The sequence below is a fragment of the Diospyros lotus genome, chromosome 3 (assembly GCF_014633365.1).
Source record: "Diospyros lotus cultivar Yz01 chromosome 3, ASM1463336v1, whole genome shotgun sequence".
NCBI classification, from domain to species: domain Eukaryota; kingdom Viridiplantae; phylum Streptophyta; class Magnoliopsida; order Ericales; family Ebenaceae; genus Diospyros; species Diospyros lotus.
Window position 1 is genome coordinate 42,568,230 of NC_068340.1, and position 12,003 is coordinate 42,580,232.

Here is a 12,003-nt window from a genome sequence, read left to right on the forward strand (position 1 = left end):
TATTTTTTGCCTATATTTTACCATCACATAGAAACAAATTTCATCCTAGAGCAAAGCCTGTGTTTTCATTAGGTATTCTCCAAGCATCAAAGGGTATAAGCTTTATGATCTTACTACTAAAATGACTGCACTCTCACCCTGCAATTAAAACACAATAAAAACAAATCATAATAAAACTTTTATATTTTTTTTATTTTAGTGAGAGGTATATACTCGCCAGTGTACGAGTGCAGTTGTAGTCCAAATTTAAATTTATATTTTCTGGATGAATCCAGGTCGTCCACTGAGAGATTTATTTATGGCAAAAGAAAAAGAATGTCACACACACGCACACGCATTTGGACAAATTGACAACAAGATTTTTTATGGTTTTGTTTTTAGACAACAGATACTAGAAAATAAAGTAAAACATTAAACGTAAAAATATGAATTTGGATAGTGCTTGAGTTAAGACAATTTCAGTACCAACCCGTTGATTCCCAAATTTTAGCATATAAGATTAGCAACATTAATTTAATTTCAGATATGAGGGTTTGTTATTAAATGCAATTAGAGATGATGATAGTTCTAGGTTAAGCAATCCTCATACATGATATGCGGGATTCTAATTTAAGCAACTACCATAAATCCAATTACAATTAATATACAAAACAACTAAATTAATCATCCGAGTTTGGGTATGATAGCGTTTCCAGTTCTAGTAACTCTCATACATGGCATGAAAGCTCTAAGTTAGGTTTACGCTCCAATCCAAACCTAGTGATTTTTTAATAATTAATACACACTCATACTGAAATTTAAATTAATGTTACTTATTTAAAGCGCAGCTTTCTTTGGGAATCATTGGCATTGGACACTGTCCTTGCCTTAACCCAAGATTAGATTTAACTACTCATTTTTATTTGAAAGTTAATTGACAGAAATTTAAATGACGTAATTTAAATAACAGAATTTAAATGACAAGAAATTTAAAAGCATAAACTAACCGGCCATTTAGGCGGTGGATAATTAAATGACAAGAATTAAAATTGCAAAAATTTAAAGTCATAAACTAACCGGCCATTTAGGCGGTGAATAATTAAATGACAAGAATTAAAATTACAGAAATTTAAAGGCACAAATTAACCGGCCATTTAGGCGGTGAATAATAAAGTAATAATAAATGACATAAGAATTTAAAAGAAGAAAGAAAAAAAGTAAGATTATAAGAGAAAGTACTAAAGAAAATGAGAAAGAATAAGAACAATTCTCAAAGAGAGAATTATAAGGAAACAACTAAACTTTTATTCAAGAATAATAATCACACTTACAAATGCAATCAAGTGAGCTATTTATAGGCCACAAGATGCAATACAAACCACACAATTTCAATTATTCAATTAGACATAATTATATCTAATGGGCACTCACACACTTAAAGTTAAATGGATTTTAGCTATAATACACACCTAATATTAAATGGATTTTAGCTAAAATACATACCTAATAAAGCACTCATAAAGTTAAATGGATTTTAGCTATAATATCCACCTAATAGTTAAATGGATTTTAGCTAAAAAACACACCTAATAAAGCTCTCACATAAAAAATAAAAATAGATTTCTATAAATTGGTTTTTAATCTTCATTAGGATTAAAAATAATCCTTGGGCCTTCTCCAAATAATATTTTCCATGGGTTGCTCAAATTGGGCCTTAATTCTTCATGGGCTTGAATTCTTCATGGACTTTAATTTTTCATGGGTTTGATTTCTTCATGGACTTGATTTCTCCATGGCTTTGATTTCTTCATGGACTTGAATTCTTCATGGACTTTAAGTCTTCATGGGCTTGAATTCTTCATGCCTAAAAAAAAATAAAAATAATTTAATGTTATTAATAAATTATATATTATATATATGTATTACACATGGCACATATATATATTAGATTATATTATATATATATTACATGCATGCATATAATGATATATATGTATTATATATAATTTTATATATTATTATTATTTATTTTAGAACTTCATTTCATTCATCTTTCAATTTAAATTTACATATAACCATAAAATATATATTAATATCTAATTTAAACCATATTTAAGATCGAAAGAAGGGTATAATTATAACAAAATTTTTACAAAATTAACCACTAATCATAAAACCATGTTCATCTCTCGGGATGTTGTCTTTCATGAGCATCTCTTCCCTTTTCATTCAGTTACTCTAGTTGACGAAGTGTTGGGATCCTTTCCCTGATCTTATTTTACCTAACTATGGTTTGTCACCTCATGACCCTTCTTCTGATATCATCCTTGATTCTTTTCCTAGCAATCCTAAATTTGTATCTTCTATTGGTCTTTCTGACCTTCTAATCCTGTCCGCAGGTCTGTTAGAGTCACAAAACCTCCTTCATATCTTCCCGATTTTCATTGTAATCTCTTTACAAATCAGTTTTCTTCACTCGCTAGAATACCTTATCCACTGGATCATTACATATCTTATGATAAACTCTCTACATCCCATAGTTCTTTCCTCCTTATCGATCCTCTACACTTGAACCCCAACATTACCATTAGGCTGTCCAATATCCTCATTGGCAGGCTACTATGGATGCTGAACTTGAGGCTATGCAGCAAAACAAAACTTAGTCTGTGATCACTCTTCTACCTACTAAACATTCTCTTGGTTGTAAGTGGGTTTACAAAATTAAATATAAGTCAGATGGGACTATAGAATGTTACAAGGCTCGTTTAGTGTCAAAGGATATACTCAACAAGAAGGATTGGATTTTTTTGACACATTTTCTGCGGTTGCTAAAATGGTTATTGTTAAGGTTTTACTTACACTTGCTGCCATTAATAATTGGTCCCTCATCCACCTTGATGTTAATAATGCATTTCTTAATGAAGATTTTTTTGAGGAGATGTATATGGATCTTCTTCCTGGTTATAAGCCTCAAAGTCGTGTTTTAGCTCAGGGAGAGAGGTTAGTATGCAAACTCCACAAGTCAATATATGGCCTAAAACAGGCTTCTCGGCAGTGGTTTTCTAAATTTTCTTCTATACTTGTCAAGAATGGTTTTCATCAATTTTTATCAGATTATTCCTTTTTTACTAAGGGCACTGACAGTTCATTTGTGGCACTTCTTGTTTACGTTGATGATACAATTCTTACTGGTCCTAATGTTGCAGCCATAGAGTCTTTAAAGGTATTTCTTCATAACCATTTTAAATTGAAGAATTTTGATCGATTGAAATATTTTATGAGATCGGAGATAACACAGTCTTCTAAATGTATTTTTCTATCTCAAAGGCATTATGCACTGCAACTTCTTGAAGATACCGGATTTCTTGCTTGTAAGCCAGCTTCTTTACCTATGCTTCCTAATTCTAAGCTATGTGCTTTTGATGGAGAATTATTACCTAATCCTTCTATTTATAGAAGACGGTAGGTTGTTGTATCTTATTGTGTCTCGACCTGATATTACCTTTGTTGTACATAAGTTGAGTCAATTTGTATCTCAGCCTAGACAACCTCATTTAGATGCGGCACATCATCTTCTCCAATATCTTAAGTCATCCCCAGGTCAAGGATTATTGTTTTCATCTTATTCTTCTCTTTAACTTAAAGCCTTTTCTGATTCTGACTGGGGTTCTTGTTTGGACTCACGAAAGTCTACTACTAGATTCTACATTTTCTTTGGAGATTCATTGGTTTCTTGGAGAGCTAAAAAGCATAGCACCGTCTCTCACTCCTCACCTGAAGCTGAATACCGGGCTTTAGCTACTACTGCAAGTGAGCTTGTATGACTCACTCAGTTGTTGCTAGAATTTCCTTTTAATTATACTGATCATGCCCTTCTTTTATGTGATAATCGACAATTCACATCGCCACTAATCCCGCCTTCCATGAGCACACAAAACACATTGAGTTAGATTGTCATTTTGTTTGCGAGAAGATTACTGCTGGTACAATTAAATTGATGTCTATAGTTGATCTATTTACTAAACCATTGCCTGCAGCTCAACTATTTCCGCTATTATCCAAGATGGCCATTCTTAACATACATGATCCATCTTGAGGGGGTGTATTAGACTGTATTGATATTTTGTATTGTTATTAGTTAGTTTGCTGTTGTTGTTTGTATTGTTGTTAGTTAGCTTGTTATATTGTGTGCTGTTATTGTGAACCAAGGGTATTTCTATAATTAAACAATGTAATAGTTTTAGGGTATTTAAGGTTGAGATCTGATTAATGAAGAGATCAATGAAGTTATTATTTCTCTAACTTCCCTCTCGTGTTTTTACTGTCTAAGAATAAGTTTAACTTAGTACCACACTTTTATCAATATATAAATAACAACCATATTAAAATACGTAAAACAATTTATCCATTTATTAAAGTTTTAGTACTAATGTTTATGGGGTAGTCTTTCTTTTATAAGTACTATAGGTATAGTTCACTAGTTAGTTTGCTTCAATGGTCTTCTTTTAGCTGACCTAAAGCATTGCAGTGCTCCAAGCCATCAGAGTTGGTCCAGTGAATGCTAGAAGCAGAAGCAGCCGCAGCAGTTATTTCCCAGCAAGGATTACAGGTTTTTTCTTCTGGTTCATCTTAATTTTCACTGAGCTACGTCCATCTCAATCGACATTGTCACTTGGTTTCACACAGCTGCTGCAACTCCATCTAATCAACCAGCCCGTAGCAATGCATCCTTCGAGTAAAAGGTGATTTAAGAACAATAACGAGAGCCTGAGGAGAGATCGGCCTTGGAGCTACGTTCGAACGAATCCATATTTGTACACTGGATATATCGGTCGCATCTACTCTTGACTAAATCTAACAATTGACATGAATGCTACACGGAAAATCGCATAAATTAATATCCACAATTACAAGCTTAAAGACCATTCATTTGTCATTCCAGTTTTACAATTCTAGACTCAATGTTTTGAGTAAACTTTATAGAAAGGATTCGGATAAAAATTGAGAGGTGTCACTTGCATTCAAAATGCATGCATGTATAATATGTGTAAAATATTTATATGTATGTATGTATAAATATAAATATATCAACATAATATATATATAAAGATGAACTTATGTTAAGGCTCCAAAAGTCATGACTTCTCTTATATTTTTAAAACCCCCTTTATTCTATACTAATAAAAATTTGAAAGTTTATTAATATTGGCTCACTAGATTTAAAAAAAAAAATCCCATTTAGTATATAATAAAAATAAAAAATAAGAATAATATTATTATTGACTCTTAATAACATATTATGAGAATCTAAGACATAAATATTCTAATTTTGACATTCTGGCCCTCCAACCTTCCATCTTGCACTTTCCCATGCACACAGGCGTGCGTATATATATATATATATGCACATATACTTACACACCCACATATATATTTCAAGACGAGCTAAAAGTCGTGACAATTGATGATAAATCACCATCTATGACAAAACTAATGAAGGAAGAATCCCTACAAAAACAAAAAAAAAGAACTTAAATCCTAGGGTTCTTCAAAAATAAAAATAAATCATATGTGAATTTTAAGCAAATGACATAACTCCAATAAGAGGCCTATACCCACTTTACCCTTCTTATATATATATAATATATATATATATATTATGTATGTATGTATACATATACATGAAGAACTTTAGTATGGAAAAAAATGAAACAAAGATAAAACATATTGTTTTTTGTGTAAAACACTTTGCATTAAAAAATATTTTCTGATGTAAGATGTCTTACATAGAAACAAACTGAACCATAGTGTGACAAATAGTTTTCGTCACTAGAGTTCAATAGACCAATGTCGCGAAGGCCATAGGAAAAGGTGAACACTTTACACAAACATTTTATTACCTCTATGTAGACACCTTGCTTAAGGTTTGAATAGCCACATCTCTTTACAAGGAGAAAATGAAATTATACATTCCAAATTCCCCCAGTGAGTTGAGTAAGCATGGTAAAAGCTGCTAATCACATCCACTCCACTCACCATTTAGTCGATTGACATTTAGCAGCTTGTCGCCCTTCAGCTAAGTATGGCCTAAATGTTCGAATAACTTCCTCATATGTCGGCCTCTTGTAGTCCACTGCCTGTAAACAGTTGCATCCAAGCTCCACAAAGCCTTTCTAACTAGAATACCAATAAATTTAGAATTATTCGTCAAGGAACTTTGCAGCATACCTGCTCAATGACTTCTTCGGGGCTAGCCCATTTCCAATCGGAGAACTCTGGGTCTGCTTCACCACTAGCTAAGTTGACCTCACTATCATCTTTTGTCAATCTCATAAGGAACCTGTCAATTGACAAATTGAGAATCTAATGTTCAGGAATTCTTTATGCTTCTTTTTCTGATTTCAGAACTGATGAGCTATGCACAGTGTAACACCCGGTGTAACCGGTGTTAAGAGAATAGGAAAGGAAGTAAGAAAACTTTCAAAAATACCCTTGAAAAGGTGATGGATCCTTGAGATTGAGAGTGCCCATGAGAGGGGTATTTTGATAATTTGGATAGAGAAGTCCAATAAAAGGTATTTTGATAAATTAAAAATAATTCCTATGTGGTCACAAAGGGTATTTTGAAAATTTTGAAATTTATTTCCATAAAGGAATTTAATTATGGAAAATAGGGAAAATGGAGAATATGAAATTATTGGAGGAAATAATTATTTTTCCCTAAATTAGTGAATAAATGTGGTAATGCCATATGGATGGAGGAGATTAGAACTTGGAAGCCAAGGTTAGTGTCTTGTTATGACACTTTGACATTTTGTGGTCCAAGTTAAATGAAGAGATTAAATTAAATGCAAAAGAAATGCTAATTGGCCTTTCAAGCATTTAATGAGAGGCATTATTATATGGATTAAAGAAAATGGTAAATGGTCACCATTAATGCCTGAAAAAATATGAGAGTTATTTAAATACATAAGAAAGTATTTATGTCTCTCAAATGTGATGGGGTGAAAATAGTCCCATTAATTTAAATGGAAAAAAAATGAAAAATTGGAAGGATAGATTGATTCTTAGAATTGGAAATGATCTAAGGGCCACCATTTAGTCTTGAAAGTTGGCAAGGGTTGCCAACATATTAATGATTTAATTTAAAAACTAATTTTGGATGGCTAAGATGAATTCTTTGAAAGGCATATGGATTGTGTTTCCTTTTAAGGGTGGAGATTAAGTCTTGTAAAGGCAAAAGTAATCCAATGGGTGAGATTTAAAGGGAGGAAATGGCATGGATTGTGTTTCTTCCAAGAGAGATGTATTTAATCTAAAGAGATGGATGGTTGGGATTTTCTCTCAAAAAGCAAATGGAAATCAAAGGCTAAGATGAAGTCTTGAAATGGAGATTTCAAGACGAGTAGTATTTAAAGGGAAAGTAAGCTTTTGTCTCAAATTTTGCCATTTCAAAGAGAGAAAGAAAGTGAGAGGAAGGAAAGAATTGTCTTCCAAGGAGAAGAAAAGAGAGAAGAAGATGAAGGAATCAAAGTAAGTTTATTTCTTCCTTCTCTTTACTTTAATATGTTAGTATGTAAAGTAAGTGGCATGTTGGAATGTCATCCTAGATGGGAGAAGAGGATGGGGGAGCTCTCTTGAAAAGAGGATTTAAAGCTTCAAAGAGAAGAATGTTAAAGTAAGGGATGGCCCCATGTGGTAGAGGCCTTGCATTGTATTGTAAGTAGGTTGCATAAATTTTTTATGTATCTCTTTGCATGCTTTACTTGTACACGAGACCTATGGCCATGGGGGTGGGAAAGAAGCGGTAGGTTGATGCCTCAAATCATGTTGGGTTGTAAGGATGGAATAACCTAACCATGCTTGCATGCATTTGCCATTACATAGAGTTGTTATGCTTGTATTTACTTTGCATATGCACCCTTACTGAGCTTTTGAGCTCATGAGATTTTATCCTCCCCTTGTAGGTTCTTATGTCAAAAGTCAAAAGAAAAAAGGGAAAGTGGCAAGCTTGTGGTAGGAAGCTCTTGGTGAATATTTCTTTGTTTGTTGTAAAGTTATGGCTTAAAGAAACCTAGGTTTGTGGTATTTAATTTGTGGCTTGATGGCTTAGGGAAGTTTATTTATTGTAAGTGCTTCATATGATGTAATTTAATAGTTTGCAATGGCTTGTGAAGGCCTAAAACCATGGATGTAATTTATTTGGAATAAATCATGAGGTTGGAGAAAATGATTTTGTTGGAAAATAGAGACAAAATTTGGATGAAAGTGAAGTATTTTATTTATTTTATTTTTCTGGAAAATATGGGTTTAAAAGCCCAAAGAAAAAAAAGAAAAGAAAAGAAGTGAAGAGGTAGCAAGCAGCAGCCCTGCGCGTGCAGGCAGGGCCGCGTGCAGGTGAGCGGCAGCGGCTGCGCGCGAGCAGCGCCCAGCAAGCCAAATTTTTTTAAAAATTTTGAAATTTGGGGATTTTGGGGGCAATTCTTATTTGATTTTGGGCCTGGAGGAATTTTCAAAATAAAAGGGATTTTTTCGGGCATTTTTTGAGAATAATGCCGAATTTTTGGAAAATTGAAAATTATGCGTTTTTTCTCCAAATTTGGTAATCAATCAATGAATTGATTTTAATGGTGATTTATGGAGTCCGGTAAAATTCTTGGTCGGAAAAAGAATTTAAAATAATTGAGAAAATGGCGATTGGGCGTCTGAATGAGATTTTCTTTATAGCCAATGCGGTGTGGTTAAAGCCCAATTCTGCTAGTGAATCTTGGAATTCAAGGAAGGGAAGGACGAGCCTAGTTTCCACCTAGGGCATTTCTTCTTGAAACATAGTCCACCCTTCACCTAAGACTGGGCAGGTGGACAATTTGGGTAATTGTTCACGAGTAACACCCGTAAGTGGGAGCGGGGCGTTACACACAAGCATGTGATCAGCATAGAGTTGAACAAGACATGCAAATGAACATTTAGAAATGACATTAACAAATTAACCTACATTTTCCAATTATGGGAATGCAAATGAACCATCAGAGATATGAACTTTCTTGCTAGGCAAAAGTACGAGCCCTTAAGAGAGGTATTAGTTGAAACTGAACCAGAAGTATGAAGATGTATAAATGCTGTCAACGGGGCCAACTCAAAATAGGTGCTGTCGTTGATCAGTGTCCCAAGTTACATAATGTTCTATAATACTTTCATGTACTAAATTTCTGAAATCAACAACAATCATATCTCCAAATTGACTTAAAATTTGATATAGGTCACCATTTTTTACTTAAAATTCAGCTAACGCTTTGATATGTGATCAAGTCCAACTTCATCTTACTGAGAAAATCTAGAAAATTCTACATTTGATTGCCTAAAGATACAAGTTTCTCTAAATTCCATGTAAACAGAAGTTATCCAGCAAAAAAATCAGCAGCACTGCGCAGTTAATGTGATGTAAGATAAAACTTGATAATGAATCTCAAGCCCTAAAATGTTATTGAAAATGAATCTTAAAACCTAACACTAAGAACAAACCTCTATTTGAGAACAAGACTCTATCAATTCAGTAATCAATACAAAGTTATTTTCAGAACACAACAAGAAATGTGTACATGGGGTGTCAACAGATCCTATTTAAGAAAATAAAGCAATTAAAATTAGGTAGTAGAACTAATCAAGATATACAATCAAATTTCAATCTACTAATTTCCTAATTTATGCCTCGATTTAATTTTTCCTAACATCAAGATTCAAGAGTTGACTGTCTTAAAAATCTCAAATCCCTAGATTTTGGTCCTCCACCATTCTCTCCTAGCTGAAAAGAATTCAACTCTAGTGGGTCGGAAGGCGAGTACCTCCCTGAAATCCTAGATGTCAAAAGTTTGTTGTAATGAACCAAACGACATATAAATCCAAACGGCCTTTCCAGTTGACTAAGAACCGCTACCATGAGAAGAAGCAATAATTTCATCATTGAGCACAAACTTTAATGACATCCTTGTGCAGAAGCAAGGATCTAAGAGTTTGATGGCCTGTAGGAATACAAGTAGGCAAAAAATGAACAATGCTACATAAAGCACTCGAGGATTACTCTTGCTTTGGCTACATAAAAGGATAATTAGCAACTAATTGCCAGACAAATGTCAGGTGGTCAATAAATGTAAAAGGACAACCTTAATTTTCATATTTCTGGGAATGTATATAATAATCAGACTATATTTCTCATCTTATGTTTCATAACATATCAGAATATTAGTATATTATGTTTTCAGTTCCCTCAAGTTGAGTAAACAATTTATTGCAAAAGAAGGTACATCATATATTCATATCTCAAGGAAGCCAGGGATAAAGATCAATTGATAAGACTTATCAAAGAAAAAGATAAATAAAGAAATAAAGAAAAATAGGCTGAAGGGATTCAAGAGGTTTAAAGAAGCATATGAAAAAGGAGAATCAGAACTAGCCAAAAAAAAAAAACAAGAAAAGTAGGATGAGAAGAAAGACAAAAGGAAAAAAAACAAACAGAAAAGGAGCAATAAATTATATGCATTTCATGCTATTAACTGAGATTGAGAAGACTATTTTGTCTTCTTCGGTAACAAAGACAATATTTTGTTTACTACCATCAGATGAGTAATGGAATTTTAATGCCATCATTCAAGAATAAACTGGCCATGGCACATTAGCTTTTACACAACTAGCATATCTAGAAAGTAAAAGGAAAAACAAATATATACTGCTCACCATTTTTGTGCCTGCCCATGCCATTCACCTCTCCACAGACGATTCACTTTGGTCTTCACAGCAGGTGGGAAGTCATAAGTCAACCATTTTGGAACCTGTCAGTTTAAACTTTCTGATGTATTTTTCATAGAAAAAAACAATCCTCTTTGTGTAGGTCTAAGAATTCTGGAAACCAACACTAATAGACCAGATTAATTGCTTTGGACAATATTCCTCACATCTACTACAGTTCATTTTTCCCTCCCCACCCACCTAAACCACCACCCTCTTAACTTTAACAGTGATTTAAGGAGCACATTGACTCAGAAATAACCAATTTATCTGTTAAATTAATTCTATTCTTCTCTCTCTCCCCCCCCCCCCCCCCCCCCCCCCCTCCAAAGTAAATAACACAACTTTGAATTCATACTATATAATTCAGTATATACGCAAACAAATGTACAGCAGTCTTAATTTCTGTGCCATCATTTGCCAAACCATTCACAGATATTTTTCTGATTTTTCCTTCTCATACCTTTTAGGGTTGATTACAAAAAAGTACTGAACTTTCACCAAGCTTTCAGTTGCGGACTGTATGAGAAAGTAAAAGCAGCATATGAGAAAGTATGTTGTAGGGGGGTTGTACCAAGTTTGTTGCTGCATTAGCAGCTGATACATTCCCAGCACATGTAGGCGGTTAACCACACATGGGGGAGGTTAGGATCAGCTATAAAAATCGCTGACCTCCTTCCACGGATGTTATGAAATTCTCAAGTAAATTCTGAATTTCTCTTTTGCCATGGCCGATGGAATAAGGATGAAACAAATGGAGTCCCCGTTGCAGCAGGTTATTGTCGCGATGGTGGAGATGCAAACAAGGATGGGGACTCTAGAATCCTCTATCAGAGCAGGGGTGGATACCCGGATTAACCTGGCGATGGAGAGTTGGCGTGAGGAGAACCAGGAACAAAGTGCTCTGCTAAGAGAACAAGTGATGGAGCAAGTTCACCAGTTCATGAGGATGTTTGCATCCCAACAACCAGTAAGACTCTCAGCTGAATTTCCTCCTAGGGAGAAGTCGAAGCCAATCCTTCCCGGAGTGGGAGTGGAGAACCGACTAGTAGGGTCGTTGAAATTTGAATTTGAATCGGAAATGGTAGGGGAGAATACATGGGAAATGAGGCCAGGAGCTTAGGCTAATCGTAATCAACTGAGCTTCCCTGTGCCAAAATTGGAGATTCCACTTTTTGATGGGGAGAATCCGAGATGGTGGATAAGGAGGTGTGAGAGGATGTTCTCCCTATACCAAGTATA

The 12,003-nt window shown here is 34.2% G+C and overlaps 1 protein-coding gene across 9 annotated transcripts in view; it reads right to left on the reverse strand.

The window, feature by feature from the left end:
• Nucleotides 1-5,697: 5,697 nt before the first annotated feature.
• Nucleotides 5,698-12,003, reverse strand: part of LOC127798120 (nudix hydrolase 25) — a 38,592-nt gene continuing 32,286 nt past the window's right edge. For 4 of the 9 annotated variants that reach the window (XM_052331450.1, XM_052331447.1, XM_052331449.1 and 1 more), the window contains 3 exons: nt 10,711-10,805; nt 6,208-6,319; nt 5,698-6,116 (listed from right to left, as the gene is read on the reverse strand). In XM_052331450.1, the coding sequence (XP_052187410.1) occupies nt 6,012-6,116; nt 6,208-6,319; nt 10,711-10,805 (312 nt within the window). In that variant the 3' untranslated portion in view covers nt 5,698-6,011. Of the gene's footprint in view, nt 6,117-6,207; nt 6,320-10,710; nt 10,806-12,003 lie in introns of those variants that run through there. The other 5 variants (XR_008022331.1, XR_008022332.1, XR_008022334.1 and 2 more) reach the window with 2 other exon arrangements.